Source organism: Oryza glaberrima, chromosome 6 (assembly GCF_000147395.1).
Source record: "Oryza glaberrima chromosome 6, OglaRS2, whole genome shotgun sequence".
NCBI classification, from domain to species: domain Eukaryota; kingdom Viridiplantae; phylum Streptophyta; class Magnoliopsida; order Poales; family Poaceae; genus Oryza; species Oryza glaberrima.
This window is the reverse complement of record NC_068331.1, coordinates 13,810,457-13,831,303: the sequence shown is the minus strand read 5'-3', so window position 1 is coordinate 13,831,303 and position 20,847 is coordinate 13,810,457. Positions and strand designations below refer to the sequence as shown.

Genomic DNA, 20,847 nt, shown 5'->3' with positions numbered 1-20,847 from the left:
TGGGTTTGGGCCCTACTTTATTCTGACCATGGAGCATTGTTCCGTCCTCGGTTGAAACTCAAACTTTTCCTCCTTCCCGTTGATATGGAAACGGATACTCCCCGTTCCCACGTCAATGTTGGCTCCTGCGGTGCTAAGGAACGGACGCCCCAGGATGAGCGGCGGCTCCTTCCCCGTGTCCATGTCCAACACCACGAAATCAACCGAGATGAAGAAATCCCGTATCTTGACTAGCACATCCTCCGCTATCCCTGCTGGGTAACGGACTGATGAGTCAGCCAACTGGAGGCGCATTGGTGTTGGTGCCAACACCGTGAGGTTGAGTTTGTCAAAGACGTCCTTTGGCATGACGCTGACACTGGCTCCAAGGTCGCATAAGGCCTGGTCGAATTGTTGTGCCCCGATCGAGCAGGTGATCGTGGGACACCCCGGATCTTTCTTCTTTTCTGGGAGCTTGTGGAGTATCAGGTTGCTGCAATGTTCCGTTAGCTTGACCACCTCCGTTGTTGGGAGCGGTCTCTTGTTGTTGAGTATGTCCTTGAGATAATGGGCGTATGTCGGCATTTGCATAGCGTCCAACAATGGCACGTTGATGTGGATCTTTTGGATCACTTCAACAAAGCGAGCGAACTGCTCGTCCACTGACGATTTCCTCATACGTTGAGGGAACGGCAGCAACCGTGTGTCGCAGTACTCCTGCGGCACTGTCTTTTCTAGCTGAACCTCTTTGTCCGCCGGGTCAATAGATGGCGCTTCTTTTCATATCCCATTAGTTCCTGTAGGGTTAGGTTATGGCGGATCACGAGTGGACTTACCTCCCCTCGTCGTGATCGCCTTAACATTTTCAATGGAGGAGTTGGGTTGCCCCGAAATCCTCCCAGTTTCATTTGCAGGGACTAAAGATGCCAACTGAGCTAACTAGGTTTCTATCATTTTCTTGAAGCTCAGCTGGTTTTGAAATGCAGAAGCAAAGTCATCTAATTTGACATTTATGTTCTCTAGGATCTTATCGTTAGCAGCAAGCTTTTTGCTTAGCGCATCGGTGGTTTTAGCTTGCGCAAAAACAAGATCCTTCAAGGAGGGCTGGTTAGAGAAGTTACCATTATTGTTACCTCCTTGATAATATGGGCGTGGTTGGTTCCACTCCTGATCTCCTTGTGGACTGTACCCGTTGTTGTTGTTGCCCATGTACATCGCCTCCTCACGGGTTTACGGGCAATCATTCCCAGAATGACCCGTGCCGCCGCAGACCTTACACGTGACGTGTGCGTCCAAGGCCTTGACGGTGCCTTGTGGCCTTTTCTCATGGTCGTCCAAGCGTTTCATGAGGAGGTCCAACTTGGCAGCAAGTAACTCCGTCTCCTTGACGGTATGCATGCCTCGCTGACGGTCTGGAGTCGTTCCTCGCTCCAACCCATATTGGAAACCATCTTCTCTATTAATTCAACGGCTCCTTAAACCGTTTTAGAGAAGAAGGCTCCTCCAGCTGCCGCGTCCAGGTGATCGCGGGACATCAGGGTGAGTCCATTGTAAAAATTCTGCAGGATCAGCCAGTCGTCCATCCCATGATGAGGATAGGCGGCCACGTACTCCTGTAGACGCTCCCATGCTTCAGGAATGGACTCATCTCTTATCTGCTGGAAACTGGAAATCCTTCCACGAAGGGCATTGGTTTTGCCCATCGGGAAGAATTTCGAGAGGAATGCCATAGAGCACTTATCCCAGGTGTTGACAGCAGCACGGTTGGCATAGAACCACTGCTTCGCTCTCCCGAGAAGGGAGAACGGGAACAGTCACAGCTTGACGACGTCGGGACTGACACCCTTGATGGTGTACGTCCTACAAATCTCTAGGAACTGTTGCAGATGAGCATTGGCATCCTCATTAGGCTTGCCACAGAATGGGCTAGTCTGCGCCATCGTGATAAGGCTGGACTTCAAGTCGAAATCCACGTCTCCTATGTTGACCTGCGGCCCAATGGCCACATTGTCAGCAGAGGGAGCAGCGAACTCGCGAAGAGTCTTGCTGGCCATAGTCTTGAAGGTCGGTGGCGCTAGTACGGCTGGTTTCTCTGTCGGTAGAGTTTTCTGCGGAGCAACGACTCGAGGCCTGACGCTCCAGAAGAAAGCTTCTAGATTTTCTTTGAAGTTTTCCGGCAAGTTGAAACCAGTCATGCACTACCCTGTTTTCACAACAAAAAGTGAAAACAACCAAGGTTAGCCTGCAAAGGAAATGATTATACAGAGGTAAATATAAAGTATTAGTTCAAGTAATCTCTATTATGAATCTTCCCCGGCAACGGCGCCAGAAATGCTTGTTGGTATTTCTTAACGACATTACTAGAAATATAATTCCCAGCAATGGCGCAGAAATATTTCTGGTATATTATGGTTACAGAGTTCATCAGCAAGTGCACGGATATACCATTGTAGCATTTCACCCGAGAGTATTCCAAGGGTATCGTATTTATTTTATCCCATGGGAAGATCATGTAGAGAGAACTCAACTAATAATTTATATATTACTTGTGATAATCATATTCGAAGCAGGGGTTAAGATAATCCAAGGGTAGAGTGGCACACAAGCATTACTACTCATTCTCATAATAAATGATCTAAGCTAGGTGGAAAGAAAAGAGAAAGGAAATATATTCCTATACTTCTAATATACATAGTATACATACATTCTAGTTAACTGGTATACTAGCTAATACCCTCTATCCGATGCCCTCATGGTACTTCGAGAAGCCACCCCTGACTGTCGAGTTCCTTACGACAGCCCGTCATGACCATACAACCGGGGCTAAATACGGAGGAATACCCTCCCCAGGAAATTAACTTAGGATTATATATAGGCGCAGAGGAATACCCGTACTGAGCTGTCACCATCAGCGGCCCACCTCTCATCCGCAATATATAACCCCAAATAATGATATCCCGTAAAGACACCACGTCTAAACTACCAGATACTACTCTAATATCATCATCATGACATAGAGTAATTACATAAGCAAACACTATACCCGCACCAAAGTATCTCCCAGATAAGCTAGCCGTATATTCAGTATAACAAGAATATAATGTAAAGTAGGTACTCATATACTCGGAAAGTATTTTAATACCATAAATGTATTTAGAAGAGTATTCTAATAAAAGTACAAAGCTTACAAAAGAGAAGAGAAAAGCTACTAGAGTCATATCCGAACTCTTCCGAAGGCTTCCAGACTTCTGATTTCTATTCTAATTCTATTCCACCAGCTAGATACTACTAAATTAAACTTGAGAGAAATGAGAGAGCTATCGCTTGTGGTGTGTGAGTGAAGTGAGGAGAGAACCTCCTTAAATAGGCTGCCAATGACGGTTGTGGCAGTTGGAATGGTCGGAATTGCCCTCCAACCGTCATTGGGGAGTGATCCACGCCGTCCAGCCAAAACCTGGATCCAACGGTGCCAGGGGAGGTTCGGCCGAACCAGGGGTCGGCCCAACCTGGCCCATATTCGGCAGGTGGCCTCCTTTGTTGTTCTCCTCCGTTAACTTGTGAATTTTGGCCCAGTGTGTCGTGTCAATTCTGAGTTCTTGGCCCATTCATGCATAAGTCTATCTCTCGACATCGTCCGATTGATTTATCGTCTGAGTTGATGTCGATTCTCCTCCACTTTATTGTCATTCTCTGCAAAAGGTTAGTAAACCTAATACTAGTGGAATATTATTATTCTAACAGATATATGCAATATAAGCATCACTAGTTCTCCTCTATTTTGGTAATATTGACGGTCGAAACTGATCGATAACGACCGTCAACAAGTGGCATATCGTCCGGTTTCTCTGCCAACTCACCACTGCCGCGCCGACACCTCCGCCCACTCGCCTCAGCCAGCGACGCTGCGGCCCGCGGCCGCCCACCCGCAACCGCCGCCGGTGGCCGACGCTGCCGTCGTCGATTCCGTTCCAGATCCCCCCGACGGGCCGACTCCTACTCCTCCTCCTCCCCACCGCCGACGCCTACTCCTTCGCCTACCTGCCACGCGCGCTGCCCACCTGCCTCCTCCGCCCACCCGTCCCCGTCGGCGACTACTACTCCTCGAGATCACCACTGTCACCATGCCTGTAGCCGCCGTGTGCTCCTCCTCCCCATCAGCCCACTCCCCCGTTGCATCGCCTCCTCACCCCGCCGTCTCTCGACGCCGCCACCGCAGGATTCGGGAGCTACAACGCAACGACGACCTGTGGCTCCTAGCTCCCCCTGGATATGGCTGCATCGACTAGGTAGAATTTCCACTTTTAGCAGGTTCTTCATCTACCAAGGGTTCCCGTGTATTGTGTTGGCTTGGGGATTCAGTCTTGTTCTCCTGCCCATGATGTATGATGAGTATGACTACTGCAGAAAGGGCTTACAAATACTGGACTGCCAATATTCCTTTAATGTAACTTCCATTGTGTGATTTTCTTATTAATCATGCAGGAATTTTCACTTCACTGTGAAGTAGGAGTAATTTGTCTCTGTTCTTCTCTTTTTGGCAGATTGGATTCTCTGCTCCAATAATCCCATTGAGGGTGATATAGTGCTCTGTTGCACCCTTCAGAAATCGCAGGCAATACAACTGGTCACAAAGTTATATTTTGATCAAAGATGGATGGAGGGAGTATATACTGGGCAACATATCCTATGCACACAGGCCCTCACGTGTACACACGTGCACACCAACTAAAAAATGTCACCAAAAAATCTAGAAAAAATCATATACATACTTTCAATTGTACTACACCTAGGGTTAAAATCTTAACGTCAAATTCATTATATTTTAGCCGTAACAAAAAAACAAAAAATCTGACAGTTTTAAGGTTGCAATTTTGTCAGAATTTTATCTTTTTTGTTATTCTCTATGTAAAATGAATTTGAAATTGCGACTTTGCACGTAGATGTAATACTATTGAAAGTACATGTATGAATTTTCCTAGAATTTTTTGTGATAATTTTTAGTTGGTGTACACGGTGTGTACACGCGAGGGCCTGTGTGCATAGGATACGCTCCCGTATATACTGTAAGTGTGAACTTTGAAATGCCAAATTGATATCCCATTTTCTTATGCTTATTATAGATTGCAGGTTGTGAGCTTCTCTCTCGGAAGGACTGTCAAGTTGCCAGGTAATAGCTGTGAAAGTGCATGAAATTTGAGGTGAATGGTTGACTTTAAGTACAATAACTATATCATAAAGTATGCAACTGATCAAATTTCTCATCATTGCAAAAGGTTTGGACTGCAACACCATTGTGAAGTGCAGTGATACTGACTCTTGAAGATAGACTAGTAATCATGCACGTGCAATGCACGTTCCCACATTATGTAACATTAAACATATAAATATACTTAAACTTTGGCGTGTTTTCCCCAATATATGACACCAAAAATATAGTTTAAGAATTATATCTATTGTAGTGTAATATAGCATAACTTAATAACTCCCTTTGACACATGGTAAAAAAATTTTTGGAAAGTAGCAAGCGAGGATAAAATCATCTAGATACTAAATATTGACCAGTAGCCGTCAACTGGAAGTATTTAAGTCATTAAAAACCCTTTAGCAGTCATCAGAAAATGGGAACAATTATCCCTAATCAATTTGTGCCATTATTATACCTCTGCATACTTAAGTTGAGTTCACCTAATAGAGTTATATCCAAATATATGGCCATACACCTACATAATCTAGGTAAGGAGTCATAGCTGCACATATGGACTCTACTTTTTTTATGAGTATATGAAATAAAAAGAAAACTCAAATGAAGGGAATATTCATCATGCCACCCTCTATAACTGTGACCTTGGCTCCTCTACAACTCAGTTGAACTATTAATAGAATCTAACATGTAACCACCAACCAACCTATGGTAAATAAAAGAATAAAATTTCTTTGACCACCTCGTAGGGCTTGTTCAAAGCCAAAGGCAATCTGATGAACGACCTATTCTTCTTCATTATGTTCACTCCATCTCTAGAATATTCATTTACAGCTTCTAAGATTGTAGTACAGTTAATTCTGGCCTTTTTTTAGCATGCCTACACACCAACCTGTAAAATAGAAGACAGAAAGGAACTTTTAGCAGTACTCCTAGAACCTAGAACAATGAAACCTGATACCTTGGAAATAATATAGGCTATAAGCAAATTTGATGTGTATGGACAACTACAATATATTATGATGATGCATATTTTAAAATGATTCCAACAATCACTTGTAAGTTGCTAGTAAAATCATGCTTGAACCATCTAATTAATCTGCTTAAAACTCAAAGTTACTCTGCAGAGCAATAAATTAACGATGCGTCGCAACAATTTATCAAATACATGGTCAGTTAAGAATTTTACATTCAGGAATTTTAACAAACATGTGGTGGGCAGCCAGTTATAGGAGCAAGATTAGGGGGTCAAACCGGCGGTAGAGCATTAAATATCTGAACAGAATTAAACTTGCTCAAAACAATACTTGCATGAGTCCAATTCAAAATCAATTAAGTTGATGGAACCATTTTAATCACAATGATTGATAAGCATTCATGCTTGAAGAAAAGATCAAAGTTCAGTTGCTCCCCTGAATAAATTCAATACCTTAGAAGGAGAAAACAAAGGACAACGAACTTAATCGATCGATTGCAATGACATCTGAGTATTCAAGCAGAAGGGCCTGTTCCTAAGCAATTGCCATAGGCCCAAAGCCATAGCTCTCTTTGCCCACCTCTGTATGCCGATCAGCCTGCGCGAGGCCGCGAGGAGCCTTGGAATCAAACGGAGACAACGGTGGAACAGCAACCCACACCCAATCAGCCACAAGGGTCTTTTTAAATAAGTAATATAGATAAAATCAACTTACGTTGATCCAATACTTGACTTATTTTATCCAAGTTCGCATGGCCCAGTGAAGTTATAAGTTTGGCATGGAGTATACATGTGATCCTACTTGCCCTGCTGATGCACCTCCATGGCAAACAACAAACAGTGCTATCTGCTGCTGTCTACAAAAATATCAGAAATTAAATGGGCTGCATGTAACTCTTCTTCCCTACAATAAGCATCTGAGTGAAGCCATTAAGGAATATTACCAAAAATATTCTTACAACCATCGTACAAAAACTCAATGAAATGAAATTAAGGAGTACCTGTTGGCGTATCTGATGTGAAGAACAGATTGCACAAATTGAAGCCATAATATTCCTAAAACAATTAGGCACACGGAGTACATACATACATATGCTCTGCTAAACCTAAACCAGAGAGGTTGAAGATCCTAAGCTCCCTACAGCATCTTAATAGAAGTCTCACTTTTCATCTACCATATGTCAGTTTCACTTAATAACTTAGTACTACGTAGAGTAAAAATTCATATTTACCTCAAGAACCTTTCCGTTACAGTCATACCCAAAATTTAATTCTTATACGGTAATACCCCAATTCCATCTTCAGGGATAAGGTGAGGAACTGCAAATTGGTTTGGTAAACCAATATTATCAGTTATGACAAATGAAAAGGTGCCTACTACAAAGAGGTACTCCTGAAAGCTATATCACCATTAAAAACATTTGCTACAGTAGGTTCACTTTAGAGATTTGATATGCATACAAATGTCGTGAACGGACAAATGAAACAACCACTTCTAGAATTGAAAAGGTCATATTTAACATGTGCATGATTCTAAGCTGTAAGACTAATTTGAATGGTACAATATTTACTCTGATGCCTCATCAAAGAATGGCTATGACAAGAATTGGCTGCACACACACAAAATAATTTATTTGTCTTTCTGTTCGTTAAAAGCTAAATGCTTGGAGGTATAGATAAAATTATCAATCATGATACCAAGTTACAATTACCTCTACTTTCTTATTGACATCATTACCACAACAGATCAAATTTTTAAGTTTAATAAGCAAACTTTAGTAACTTTATAGCGCATCCGTGTTGTTGAATTTTTCTTCCTGATGAAGAAGAGATATTGGGGTTCATGTCGAGGGAGAGACCAGTGTCCTACAACGTTCTCAGCCTCATCCGCGCACCATGTGCACACCGGTTGCTGCTCTTGCCTCCAGAGAACAATGTCAACAAGACCATGATACCCAAAATTGACCTTAAAACGCCACCAATAATAGTCATGGCCACCGTTTCAGCCACTTGACTCTTTACTAACACCCAAGATGCCTGAAAAGCAAGGGCCACAAAAAAGCAAGGCAATGTTATGCTCAGCATACACATCAAAGATGGGCGGGACATAGTCATTTCTGATTTTACCGAAGATTGGAGTGATGCTACAAAACCTCTCTCTTTAATGACCTTACCAAAACATGCCTACCGGGGAATCAAAACAAGCAAAAATAGAAGTACCATTCCGTGGACAGTGGACCATTCAAAACATTGCAATATCATTTCTAAAATCTTGAGTCAATTAAATCAGAACTATGTTAAAACCAAATACCCAACTCAGTTTGCAAAAAAATAGTTCGGCCAACCTCAAGCCATGGACACAACACTTCGTTTAGAGTCTGCATAATTATTGTTTTAGCCAATTAGTGTTATAGCTATTGAGGAAACACTTAACATATTGATAGACTTGTACATTAGAAAGATCATCTAAATCCAAAGATGATTTGGTTCGAGATACCTTGAAATCAGTCCTAACGGCGAGGATGGATAAGACGGCTGCAGTGGCCATGACTGTTCCCAAAATGACACAACACTCAATCTCTGCATAGCCCCGTTGGAGGCCGCCACCGCTGCTTGAGCTGGTTGATGTCGTCGTCCGAGGTTACTGGAAAAAGAATCATAAGCTGTTACTGAAACAAGAATCATAAGCATCATCCAGATCTAGAAGAGAAGCTAGGTTTAACGCAAGAGCATTCCAAACAAAAATGGGTGGGAGATAGAGAGATGAATGAGAAAGAGGATGTGTATGCTCACCGAGATGCAGCAGGACGACGGCGCCCCTCCCCTCTTCTGTTCTGTTCGTGAGATTGGAGCAAAGGCAGCGATGCGGGCAACGACGGCACCCCTCCCCTCCCTGGGGTTGGGCGGATATCGGCGCGCGCGAGGAGATGGGGATGCGCAGGGCCGACGGTGGGGTAGGGTTTGGGGATTGGGGTGGCGGTGCAGCGGCGAGGGGCGAGGGGCAGGGGCGTGCCAGCGGGAGAGTAGGGTTTGGGGATTGGGGGCCGCGGCGATGGGCGATGGGCGAGAAACATGGCGGCGATGGGCGAGGGGCAGGGAGAGAATCGCGAGCGAGAGAGGAAGGGGATTTGAGCGAGGAGGAGGAGGATGCGCGTGGAGTCATCGCGTTGGCGGAAAGCCCGGTGGAGAGGAATCGGGTAGGATTGGTGATGATTTCCTACAGCGAGAAGAATAGCGATGGACGGATGAGATTAGATAGATGGCGGATGAACGGATTAGATGAGATAGGTTGATTTCACCTGTAGGATTGCTAGGGGTGAACTCCTCCTTTTTATATTAGTATAGATTACTGAACAACTGAACTCTAATTGTGAGTACTTGTGTAGTTTCTGTTCTTTTATCTCTGAAAGCTTTTGTGCAACCTAATTGTGTAGAAAAGTACATATGCGGTGCAATTTAGGTGACCAAAGTTCAGAAGAAGCCATATAAAGCAAGGCGACACATAAAGTGCTCTTGCAGTTTTACTTTTTTTTAAAAAAAAAAGAAAATCTCAACTTTGCCCTTTGCATTGCATCTGACACTAAGAGCAAGTTTAATAGTATAGCCACCTACTAGCTCCAATTCATCTATAGCCAATCTAATAGCTCATTAATACAATAGTTGCATACTACACTATTAATATCTGGTTCCACATGTCATACACACACTGCGTCTTGGAGTCCGTGCTACAGCTGGCTATAAATCTGTAGCCCGCTGCCCTTCTCTTTCCTCATTTATCTGCTTAAAATATATTTGCAGCTGGTTTATAGCCTGCTATTGTACCTGCTCTAAGGGTGTGTTTGGTTGGGCTTTTCAACCTGCTTTTGGCTTTTGCTTTTGCAAGCCAACCAAAGGACCCAAAAGCCACATCTGCTTTTACCCAAAGCCAGTTTTTGGTGCAGTACAAATCAAAAAGCATCCCTACCCCTGGGGAGGCCTAGTTCGCGATTGATCGCGAGACCTTGTGACCCACGATCACGTCCATACTACTTCACACGCGTTTTTCTTTTTCATAGCACTGTCCTGTTCGATTTTTTTTTTGCGTGACGTTGAGAAAATCCTACCGTGCGATCACCCCCTCCTCCACGTGATTCTCTTTTTTGGCACTGTATTACTTTTCTATTTTAGTAAATTTATGCACATAAAATTTATACATCTCAAGTTTACACATCTAAAGTTTATGCACCTAAAGTTTAGAAACACAAAGTTTATATATCCGATTCAAATTTGAATTTGAATTCAAATATTTTTTTATATGTAGTATTTCTATACATCTAAAGTTTATATTCCTATTTTAGTAAATTTATACACCTAAAGTTTATACATCTCAAATTTACACATCTAAAGTTTATACACCTAAAGTTTAGAGACACAAATTTATATATCCGATTCAAATTTGAATTTGAATTCAAATATTTTTTATATGTAGTATTTTTATACATCTAAAGTTTATACACCTAAAATTTATAGACCCAAAGTTTATGAGTCAAAAGTTGATATACCCGGTTCAAATTTGAATTCGAATTCAAATAATTTTTATATATAGTATTTACATACATAGATAAAAGTCTAAACAATCGCTAACATCAGCTGTGTAGAAATCTTGAGCAATAAAGCAACTAAACATTGTCAGCACTCATGTGGGCCGAAAAATGGATTTGAACTGATTGCATGATGCTCCGGCACGCGAGCGATCGCTGATTAGCCATTTCGCCTTACCCTGCTTTCATCTGCTTTTGGGCGAAAATATTACCCACCACTAAAAAAACGGTTCGATCTTCCCCCCTCTCCTCTCGCGTTTTCCCGTCTCCTCTCGCGTTCGTTGGGGGTGGAGCGGCATCTAGGGTTTGTGCGCCGGCCGGCCGCCCTCCCCGCACGACGCCGGCGCCGTCCTCCCCGCCCGACGCCGCCCCTTCTCCTCCCCGTCCGACGCCGACCCCGCCCGACGCCGGCGCCTCCGACGCCGCTCTGTTCCTCCCCGACCGGCGCCGACCTGCTCCTCCCAGCCCGGAGCCCGACGCCGGCACCTCTCATCCAGGTACATGTTGGTTGTGTGCGTTGATTGCAGAAAAGAAATCAGATTAGGACCTTGAACAAAGCAGGGTGACACCTTAGTTGCTGTTAGTTGTTAGCATCATAAACTTTTTTTTCTTGCAAGGTTTGGGGTTTGGTTGGTTGTCCCTATCAGAAAAATTTCCATACTGTCAGCCAATGGGCACTCAACACATTCCCCAAATGGAGTTGGTTTGTCTTCTTAAATGTAAAAAGTGGGGTAATTATGTATTTATTCATGATCTACTAGTAATGCAAAATGGAATATAATCAGTTTAGTTAGTATGAGTTGTGTCCTTCAGAAGAAGCAAACTTGGTAAAAAAAGTTCTGTACATAATAGTTGACAGGTTAGAAATGGGGACCTCACCTACCATACTAGTATCAGTGCACTGGTAATAGGCAGTTTCTGCTGCAGATGCAGATGATTCAACAGAATGATACACTCATCTGCATTCAGTAAGACAATAATCAATTACATGATCTTGTTTACCAGGACAAGAATTTTGCACATCTTCAGTGTACAGCATTATCTTCAGTTAATGTACATATACTATTATTCTCATCATCGCATTTCATTTGAATGACAATTTTAAATTCTAATTGGCAGCCCATGCTGCCCGACGCCGCCCCTGCTCCGACGACGGCGTCCGCAGTCCGCCCAACGCCGGCTTGACAGGTGCTCCGACGACGGACGCCGGCTTGACAACTTTGCCTGCTGCTCTAGGTAAACTGATCACATTCCTCCTTGTTCTGTGTTTTGTTTTGTGATCACATTCCTCCTTTCTTAATAATTGTATATAATTTAGTTTTAGTTTCAGATGCCTGGGGTTTTCTTACTTTGTCGAGTTCGTCAATTTTACTGTCTAAAGAACTCCAAATGTGAATAAACCTCAGGATACAAAAGGGTGATAATTTTGTTAGACTTAGTAATTTTAATTTTAATTTACAACATGTATACTTATTGCCTTGAGATTGTATGTCTGACGGAGACCTGCTCAACTAGAGGCAAATTCTGCCAAATTATAGAATTTGAGTGTTTGTCAGTTGTTAATCGCAAAATTTCTTAAAAAGTTATATGGTTCCCGTTGTGACGCACGGGCACCCAACTAGTAATCTCCTATTTGTTTTATTAACTATTTGACACATTGATGACATATTGTGCACTTGGTTACAACATTTTATTGTTTCAGGTTAAACCATGACAATAATAGACTATGTTGACCTGTGCGATGATGAGGAGATTATTGTAGAAGAACCTGGTCCTCATGGACAAGTTCATGCAGCTGACATGCATGTAGAATTAGTTGACTTGACCACTGAAGGAGATGGTGTGGAAGATCAAAATATTCCTGGCAAAGATGATGCTGTTCTGTGTACAACATTACACAGTCCAAATTTTGTTGCAGCTCATGGTCAAGGTGATACAGCTCACCGCATAGTAACATTGTGTAAACAGGGATTCATTGCAGTAGTTGATGATGCAGAAGAGGCTATGCAATCTGGAAATAGGGAGCTGTCTGCAGCAAATGATGGCAAGGGAGAGGCCATGCAATCTGCAGATCAGGGGATTGTTGTGGCAGGTGATTGCACGGAAGAGGTTATGATGTCTGGAAATCAGGACTTTGCTTCAGCAGTTGCTGACGCAGAAGAGACAATGCAGTCTGGAACTCAGGAATTTGTTGCAGCAGGTGATCACTCAAGAGATGCTATGCAGTTTGGAAATGCTGGTCAAGCTTCCACATGCTCATCAATGTCAGAGCAAGGTGCTATCACATACTCATCAATGACAGAACAAATTGCTACCGCATCCTCATCAATGACTGGACAATGGAGTAGGGAGGCAGCTGCTTTTCTATGTTCACGTCCCATGTCTATTGCATCGCCATTCCCCCGGCAGTTCTGGAAAGCTGGGGAATACAGTGTTGCTGCTCAACCCACCATCAACAGTATGCTCTTTACCTTCCTTTTCAGGCCCAGCAGTCTATATCTTATCATGCTACCAACAGCAATAAATGTCACCTCATTTAGAACCCTCAGTGCCGGTGGCATTTTATTTCCAGTTTTCCACTGTCTACTCCACTTGACCAGACCTCATCATTGGCAGGGCAAAAACTGCAAACGAACAATTGACTCTTTCATATAACTGTACTCGAAAATGAATTTTATAGAAGGGTTGTTGCAACTTATATATAGGAGATATAATAAGAGATATTGTGTTCATCTGAAGTTAAAACAAATCTAAAAAACCTTCTTTCATCATCTATTTCACAGGAAAACCCACTAGGTAGACTAAAACATTTGCTATATTTTGTATATTCATCAGAAATGCTTTCTACCTGGCACTGCCGAAAATGTTGCCGTGCGGATGCTATGGCACTATGGCAGACATACTAATATACTATTTATTTGAACTATTTCTTTGTTAATTCGGTCTATCTAGGAGTAAATAACTAAATGTCAGTATTTCCCAAAATCACATGTTTTGTTGAAGTATTTCGGCTAGAGACATGTAGCCCGAAGTTTTACTTCAATCAAGCAAACCATATAAAGCTAGTATCACTAGCCACTGAACATGATATTTTTAAAAGCTTATGAACTCCAGATCTGGAGCGACATGCTACCAACTAGAAAAACCTAGCGTTATCTGCAATTATGATAATACAACATGTGATATTTATGAAACTACCTTTTCTCCTAGATATATTCCATATAATAGTGATAAGTTTTCAATTGTTAAATTAGGTTGCATCTAGGATTCAGTTAAGAAACAGCAAAATAAGTCTTATGATTGTAATATTTTTTCTCCAGACTATGTCTATTCCTCCCCTAATACCAAAATCTCCTTTTAAGCCATGTTGCCCGCCCTCTTTCTGTATGCTATTTAACATAGCATACAGAGGAAAATCTTGCTCTTATGTTGTATTAGGATTATTGGCTAGTTCACTCATCTGGATTGGTGGTTTTGAACTTTAATCCCATTCCTGTTAGTTTGCACCTTTTTCTTTATTATAGGTTATTCTCACGATTAAATTTGCAATTTTTCAGGTGATCAGAACCACTTAAGGATTCACCCCAAGTTTCTTCATTCGAATGCTACTTCACACAAGTGGGCATTTGGTGGTGCGTCATAGTGGCATCAGTAAAAGCTTTGCACTTTTCTTCTGCTTTTGTATATGTGCTCTTAACTATTCAGACATGTACTCAAGGGTGATTTATTGATTAAATTTTGTTTCTACAGCTATTGCAGAACTGCTCGACAATGCTGTTGATGAGGTTTTGATTTAAATATATCAATGCTAAACTTTGTCAACATTATTTGTGTTTCAATTCTGTTGTTTTACATGTTTAACATGGAAAAGGTGAACAATGGAGCAACCTTTGTGAAGATAGATAAGATAAAATGTTCTCTCATTGATGAGTATTCATTGGTAATACAAGGTATCATTCAAATTTGTACTATCTAATTGTGTTGCCGATGTAATATGTTTTTCTCTGAAGGAATTTTCTGCATGAAGTTTTTTCCTAAGTAGAAATATTGTGTGTATTGTTTATTATAACTGATATTCTTAAATTCTATTTCAAGATGATGGAGGTGGTATGAGTCCAGAGTCTCTTCGACATTGCATGAGCTTTGGGTTCTCCAAAAAAAGTGGGAATTCATCCATTGGTCAATGTAAGAGTTCTGAACAGTGCCTTTGGCACCTGTCTATTGCTTAATACTTCAGAACCTGATTTGCAAGTTCACCACTACCAGATGGAAATGGGTTCAAAACCAGCACAATGAGACTTGGAGCAGATGTTATTGTATTCAGCTGCACACAAGATAATAGGTTCTTCCCTAATTTAACATTACATTATCTTCTTATAATATTTATATTCAGATAAGAAAAGTCAATGCAGAGTAATACTGTTTCATCGACATATTTAGCGTCAATTCCTCAACCCCTTTGGTCCTCACTGACCCTGAAAATCACCACAATATTTATTATATTAAATGTTGCTTTCAGTTCTCTCTGATTTATTGAGCTAACTCTGTTTATGTTAATGTTTTGACAGGAGATTGACACGGAGTATTGGTCTACTCTCTTATACATTCCTTACAAAAACTGGCTGCAATGACATATTAGTACCAGTGGTCAGTTCATTAACTTGTTAGCTACATAACCTATATCAACTTAACTTTGTTTCAATGCAGAAGTCAGCTAGTAGTAAAAGTTTTCAGCAAACTAGTTACGTGCATATGGCTCTTCAATTTTGGTCTGTACATGACACTAATTTTATAATCAACTAGAGAAACTTTCTGTTATTTTCTTTGTAGGTTGATTATGAATTTGATGAATCATCTCATACTCTCAAGAAGATAATGGACCGTGGTGAGAAACATTTTTCTTCCAATTTGTCCACTCTTTTGAAGTGGTCTCCATTTACTACAGAAGATGATTTATTGAATCAAGTAAGTTTCTCTATTTATCTTTGTTTCTTTATATCTACCATAATACATTTTGTAAATATATGTTGCAAATGATTTTATTGGGTCACGGTATCCTAAGAATCAAATATGCAGATACACCAAATACAAGTAATAGTTAGTTCTTCAATGATAGCATAACTACTTTATACTCCCCCTACGTGTGGAAACATGTTTTGAACATATGTAAAGTTAAATTTTCTAAACTTTGAGCATCAATATTCTTTATTATGACTGGATACATAAAATCCATATGCATAAATTTGCCAGAAAAATACTTTAATAATATTACAATTTTATGAAATTCTAAAAGTATATTACAATGTAAATCAGTGGTCAAAGTCACATGATTGGGGCCATTTTAATGTCAAAAAGAATATATGTTCCTGACTGGTAGGTGTAACACAAAGATTTATTGTTATTGTTATTGTTATTGGCGAATATCTATAGTTTGTCTCGATGTGCAATTGCTCATGGTATATATCTTTTTTCATATTTAGACAGCAGGCTGTTCAAGATTTTCACATACTCATACATTTTCTTTCAGTTTGGAGACATGGGATGCCATGGTACCAAACTAATTGTGTTCAACTTGTGGTTCAACGATGAATGGGAAATGGAACTTGACTTTGCATCTGATGAAGAGGTAAATGTAAATGTAAATGGAACTTGACTTACTATTTACTTTTTCCTTATCCCAGAAATGTAAATGTTCATTGTATTTAGTTTGTGCAATACTCTGTGAAGTATTATAAAACTTGACTTTCAAGCTGTTTGGTTTGAGTGAACTGGTGAATCAGTGAATACAACATCTAATTCTAATTTTAAACTTAACCACTTGTTTAGTTGGGAGAATGGAATGAATCGGTGCATCAGAGAATGTACATAGGCTCTAGAAAGATGCTAGAGGAGAGATAATGTTGTTATTATAGGTGCTGAGGGGTGTGTAAGTTGGTTCTTTAGCTAAAATGGTTGGCATCTCTTGCTAATCTTGGCACCTGGTCCTAAGCAATATTTTTTTGTTTTTAGCAAGGAAAATCTATCCATATCATTTTATAAATTATTCATTTAAAATATAGAATTTCCAAATTTTTATAACATATATCACCTAACATGGTGCTAAGGGATAGGAGAAAAATATATGAGGGGTCTTTTGGAGAGATAGCACTCATATGTCACTGTCTACTATATTATCCAGAGTGGGTGGTAAGGGATGCCAATCATGCTCTCACCTCCTCACCCTCAAAAGTACCAAAAAGCATTCTTCCTGAGATGGTTAGATTACTTATGCTAAAAAATCTACTTATTTGCTTACATTTGTTTATATATTTTTTGGCAGTAGTATACAGTTATGTTTGCACGCGTTGAGTATCTGATATCATCTTATGTACTGAAATCATTTACTTTCCATTGAGGGAAGATAAAGAAATATTATGATCTAGGTGTACATGTCCATTTTTTTATCTTTTACTTGTACCACCTTTGGAGCCTGATGAGGACATCCTCCACTATTACCCGCTGGCAGAGACGCTAAAGTCGGGCGGCGACCGTGTGAGCCTCTGAATAATCCCACCTTGCTTAGCTTAGGAGGAGGAAGCCACCTTAAAAGGGAGAGCCACCCTTCCCCTATTGGACTAGTCTTTTAGGGAGATTGGGCCTTTCCCCGAGTGAATGTGCCTATGAACTGTTGGGGTCCGGGCAACCTTAAGTTATTGGGCCTCGGCTAACCCCACCTGGGCCGGATTGTTATCAGAGCCCTGATGCACTGCGGAGGACTTCCCTCTTCCAAACAAAGTGGGTTATTAAATTTAGAATCGTTGGATGTCTGTAACTGTATGCTTATGGACTACAGTGGCCACTAGGAGCCCTGGATCTTGTTTCATTCAAGATGGGAATTGACTAGTGCCCTTTTGCAATCTCTAATGTTCTATTTTATATCTTTATCTGAGATATGCACATAATTTTTGCTAAAGAACTCTGCTGCATGGTTGTGCAGGATATTATGATCTCAGGAGCACCTGCCATGCCAGATGGAAAGAAGACAGTAGGAAGGTTAAATCATATGCATGTCGCAAATCGCTTTCGATATTCACTTCGTGTAAGTTTCAAGCAGAAAATATGGTTTTACAACATACATGTAGACCTGTGGTATGTTTGCAATGGCTTACTAGCTTAACATTTCCAGGTTTATGCATCTATACTATATCTTCAGCTACCAAAACACTTCAAAGTCATCCTGTGTGGACGAGTTGTTGAGCCACATCACATTGTCAATGATCTCATATACTGTGAATGCATCAAATATCGACCACAAGTTGGAATAAACATAGAGGTTTGTTCTAACCAACTTTGTTTAAAACCTGATTCCAGATGCAGATCTACTACTACTAAGATATTATTTACATTTACATTTCACCTAATAACAGTGATAATTTTGCAGAGACAACTAACTCTATATTGCAACATGATTCCCTTTTACCTAATACATTTTTATTTCATTTATTCAGGTTGACGTTATTACTACAATTGGCTACTTAAGAGGTGCTCCAAAACTGGATATACATGGATTTAATGTCTACCACAAGAACCGCCTTATACTGGTAAAATTCGTTGATATTGCTGTATGCAATTTTTTTCCGTAAGTTATTTCACAAACAAGAAAATTTGTATGGCAATGCAGTGGCTGAGCTGTAAAGTCCAAATCAGTAATAGGGGTTAATTTAGAACTTGTTAAGAGGGGAGAATTAGAATCAGGAAAATTACAAATGGATCTTCACTGATCTGTATTTCCAATTAGTTATTCTGTTTTTTTAGTAAATACGGATAAGGGCTTTGGTGATTTCTTTTTGGTTTCAAGTGCTTTTGTTTTTTTCTCCTTTTTTTTTTGGATAATGGAAGTCTTATTGAACTCAGTCAATTACATCAAGATGATACAATCATACTGAGAACACTCTTGGCCTCTGAATTCATAATTTACAATTTTGAGCTCCATTATGATGGCATTCCGTCTTCTCTTTGTTCAGCCCTTTTGGTGTGCTCACCCTGATAAAAGTCACAGCAAAGGCATTGCTGGTAAGTGTTTCTAATGCAGTTTTGACTTGGTTTCCAGGTAATATTTCTTTTAGTGGCATGATTTCTGTTCTGAACAAAATACTGTATGCTAGGGGTTTTGGAGGCAAACTTCATCAGACCTACTCATGATAAACAAGATTTTGAGAAGACAGGACTTTTCCATAGACTTGAGACACGGTTGAAAGAAATGACACTGGAGTATTGGTGAGTTCACTTGCGGGCCAAAAGTGCTCACTGCTGCGATCCCAGCCATTCATTGTGTACACGTACTTCCAAATTACATGGGCCATCCAGTCAGACACAATAGTTCTTCATCTGTTATCATATCCATCCTCTCATGACACATCAATTATCTATGTATATGGCAGGAAGCACCATGCTCATTTAGTTGGATATGCTCGAGTCACAAAAGCACTTCCTCCAGCTCATTATGCATCCACTGTTGCTCGTGATGATAGTTTAGCAGCTCAAGCTTCCACAGTGGCTTATGATGACAATTCAAGAGCCAGAGAATCTGTATTGTTTGACATGTCTTCCAATGGAGGTAACTACTGATCCTTTGCATGTTGGTGCCTCAAAGGATAAACCATTGTAAATTTATGAATAGTGTATTGGATACAGAGTCATCCAAAAGAAGAAATTCATGCTCAGTGATTCATTGGAGGGCTCAAAAAAGGCAGCACATCAATGATTACGCAAATCAACCTCCAGACGTCAATGCTGTTCAGGTTTGAATTGTGTTCATTATTTTTGTTAATTTGATCAGTAATATTTTTAAGAACATATTCGTTGATCGCATAATTCTAGATGAAAGATGAAAGGATCAGACATTTAATCTGTCAGAAGAAGGTGCTAAAGGATGAGTGAGTACAGAAAACTTATCTTGTTCCATAAAAAGTATTTTGCACTTTCATTTCTCTCTGTTGCATATGCTATTTTTGAGCAAGTAACAATTCACACCTACATTATGTCTAAATAAGGTGTACAGTACTTTGAATTGATAAAGCAATCGAATTGTGTTATCTTCAGCTCATTTTGTTGCACACTAAGCAGTAACAGATATAAGAACACAAACACAAGTCATGCACCACTCCTGCATTATTCTGATTTAGAAGCAAAAGTATTTCATTATTATGTCAATTTTTTGTGTAGTGTTTGTTATCAAAATAATTGTTTTACCTACTTTTTTTTGTAGGTGCTCTAAACTTGAGGCATCAGAGCAGCAACTCTTATGTAAGGTATGTATCACCTACTTTTCATGCTTGGAAGTTTGTAGCCTGTAGTATGTAAATTTTACGCCCTACTTAGTTCAGGCACTATGAATGCAAGAGATTTTACGCCCTACTGATCGATTAAATCGCATATGAATTGCGCCCTTATGTTCAGACGGCTGATGTGCGCACCTGTCACTAAAACAGGCAGACCGCTTACGAAGCGAGCTCCTTGAGTGGCATGAGATGTACAAGAAGCTAACCGACGAGGTGAAATTCTACGATGGCCTATACGCATTGCAGCGTTGCAACCACTCCAGCTTCCCACGGTATCAAGGTTCTGACGCTGGATGTCTTACAAGACCTTAGCCAGCACAGATTTTTACACGTGTATATATCACAGTGCCAGACGCAGAAGGTATTTGGGGTGCATGGTAAAACCCCAAAGTATATGATCTCGTTACTTTTTTAGTGGGTTCAGCTGAGTGAGCTCCGTAAGACCTTAATTTCTGTTAGCACAGAAGATAGAGAAAAGAAAACCTAAACAAGACCTCCTAACTGAAGAAGATGCATGGGACAAGAACTTTTGGACTGAACCCGGGATATGCTTTTGGCTCTGTTCATGGCTGCTGTAGTGTAGTGTGACAGGCACGTCGCACCCTGCAAATCTGGAATTTGGTTGTACAGGTTACGAAATGTTCGAAATGGGCGATCGATCGGCAGGGCGATGGGGGTAGCGATCGATCCCCCTCCCCTCCCTCCATCTGTTTTCTTTTTTGGCACCGCATTACTTTCCTATTTTAGTAAATTTATGCACCTAAAGTTTATACACCTCAAATTTACACATCT

The 20,847-nt window shown here is 40.7% G+C and overlaps 1 protein-coding gene, 1 long non-coding RNA gene and 1 other non-coding gene across 6 annotated transcripts; 2 read left to right on the top strand and 1 right to left on the bottom strand.

Annotated features, from left to right (window-relative positions):
* Positions 1 to 1,560: 1,560 nt before the first annotated feature.
* On the top strand, positions 1,561 to 1,667 carry LOC127778161 (small nucleolar RNA R71). The gene has a single exon (XR_008018430.1). It is a non-coding gene; the product is annotated as a small nucleolar RNA R71 (small nucleolar RNA).
* A 3,947-nt stretch (positions 1,668 to 5,614) lies between these two features.
* LOC127777405 (uncharacterized) lies at positions 5,615 to 9,343 on the bottom strand. 2 transcript variants are annotated; one of them, XR_008018326.1, is made up of 5 exons: positions 8,949 to 9,343; positions 8,653 to 8,799; positions 6,871 to 8,192; positions 6,609 to 6,774; positions 5,615 to 6,071 (listed from the first exon to the last, which is right to left on the bottom strand). It is a non-coding gene; the product is annotated as an uncharacterized LOC127777405 (long non-coding RNA). The 2 variants fall into 2 exon arrangements; XR_008018327.1 differs by having other exon boundaries at positions 6,609 to 6,753.
* A 1,635-nt stretch (positions 9,344 to 10,978) lies between these two features.
* Positions 10,979 to 20,614, top strand: LOC127776542 (protein MICRORCHIDIA 6-like). Of its 3 annotated transcripts, none has more exons than XM_052302955.1 (21): positions 10,979 to 11,232; positions 11,855 to 11,971; positions 12,438 to 13,193; positions 14,293 to 14,367; positions 14,486 to 14,520; positions 14,607 to 14,685; positions 14,831 to 14,920; positions 15,002 to 15,077; positions 15,304 to 15,382; positions 15,566 to 15,700; positions 16,263 to 16,361; positions 17,712 to 17,813; positions 17,901 to 18,047; positions 18,223 to 18,315; positions 18,739 to 18,787; positions 18,880 to 18,991; positions 19,156 to 19,331; positions 19,409 to 19,515; positions 19,595 to 19,650; positions 19,983 to 20,025; positions 20,174 to 20,316. In XM_052302955.1, the coding sequence occupies exons 3-21, from the start codon at positions 12,446 to 12,448 to the stop codon at positions 20,198 to 20,200; spliced, it is 2,328 nt and encodes a 775-aa protein (XP_052158915.1). In that variant the 5' UTR covers positions 10,979 to 11,232; positions 11,855 to 11,971; positions 12,438 to 12,445; the 3' UTR covers positions 20,201 to 20,316. The 3 variants fall into 3 exon arrangements, with proteins under 3 accessions (XP_052158915.1, XP_052158914.1, XP_052158916.1); XM_052302954.1 differs by having other exon boundaries at positions 10,980 to 11,232; positions 20,206 to 20,614; XM_052302956.1 differs by lacking the exons at positions 10,979 to 11,232; positions 11,855 to 11,971 and having other exon boundaries at positions 13,049 to 13,193; positions 14,293 to 14,386; positions 20,206 to 20,614.
* The last annotated feature ends 233 nt before the right edge of the window (positions 20,615 to 20,847 follow it).

What these genes read in the sequence shown, in the direction of transcription:
- LOC127776542 (XM_052302954.1), top strand. Translation starts at nt 12,446, where the DNA reads ATGACAATAATAGACTATGTTGACCTGTGCGATGATGAGGAGATTATT. An exon ending in GAATTCATCCATTGGTCAAT is followed by an intron (nt 14,921 to 15,001) that starts GTAAGAGTTCTG and finishes CACCACTACCAG; the next exon opens with ATGGAAATGGGTTCAAAACC. An exon ending in ATGACATATTAGTACCAGTG is followed by an intron (nt 15,383 to 15,565) that starts GTCAGTTCATTA and finishes TTTTCTTTGTAG; the next exon opens with GTTGATTATGAATTTGATGA.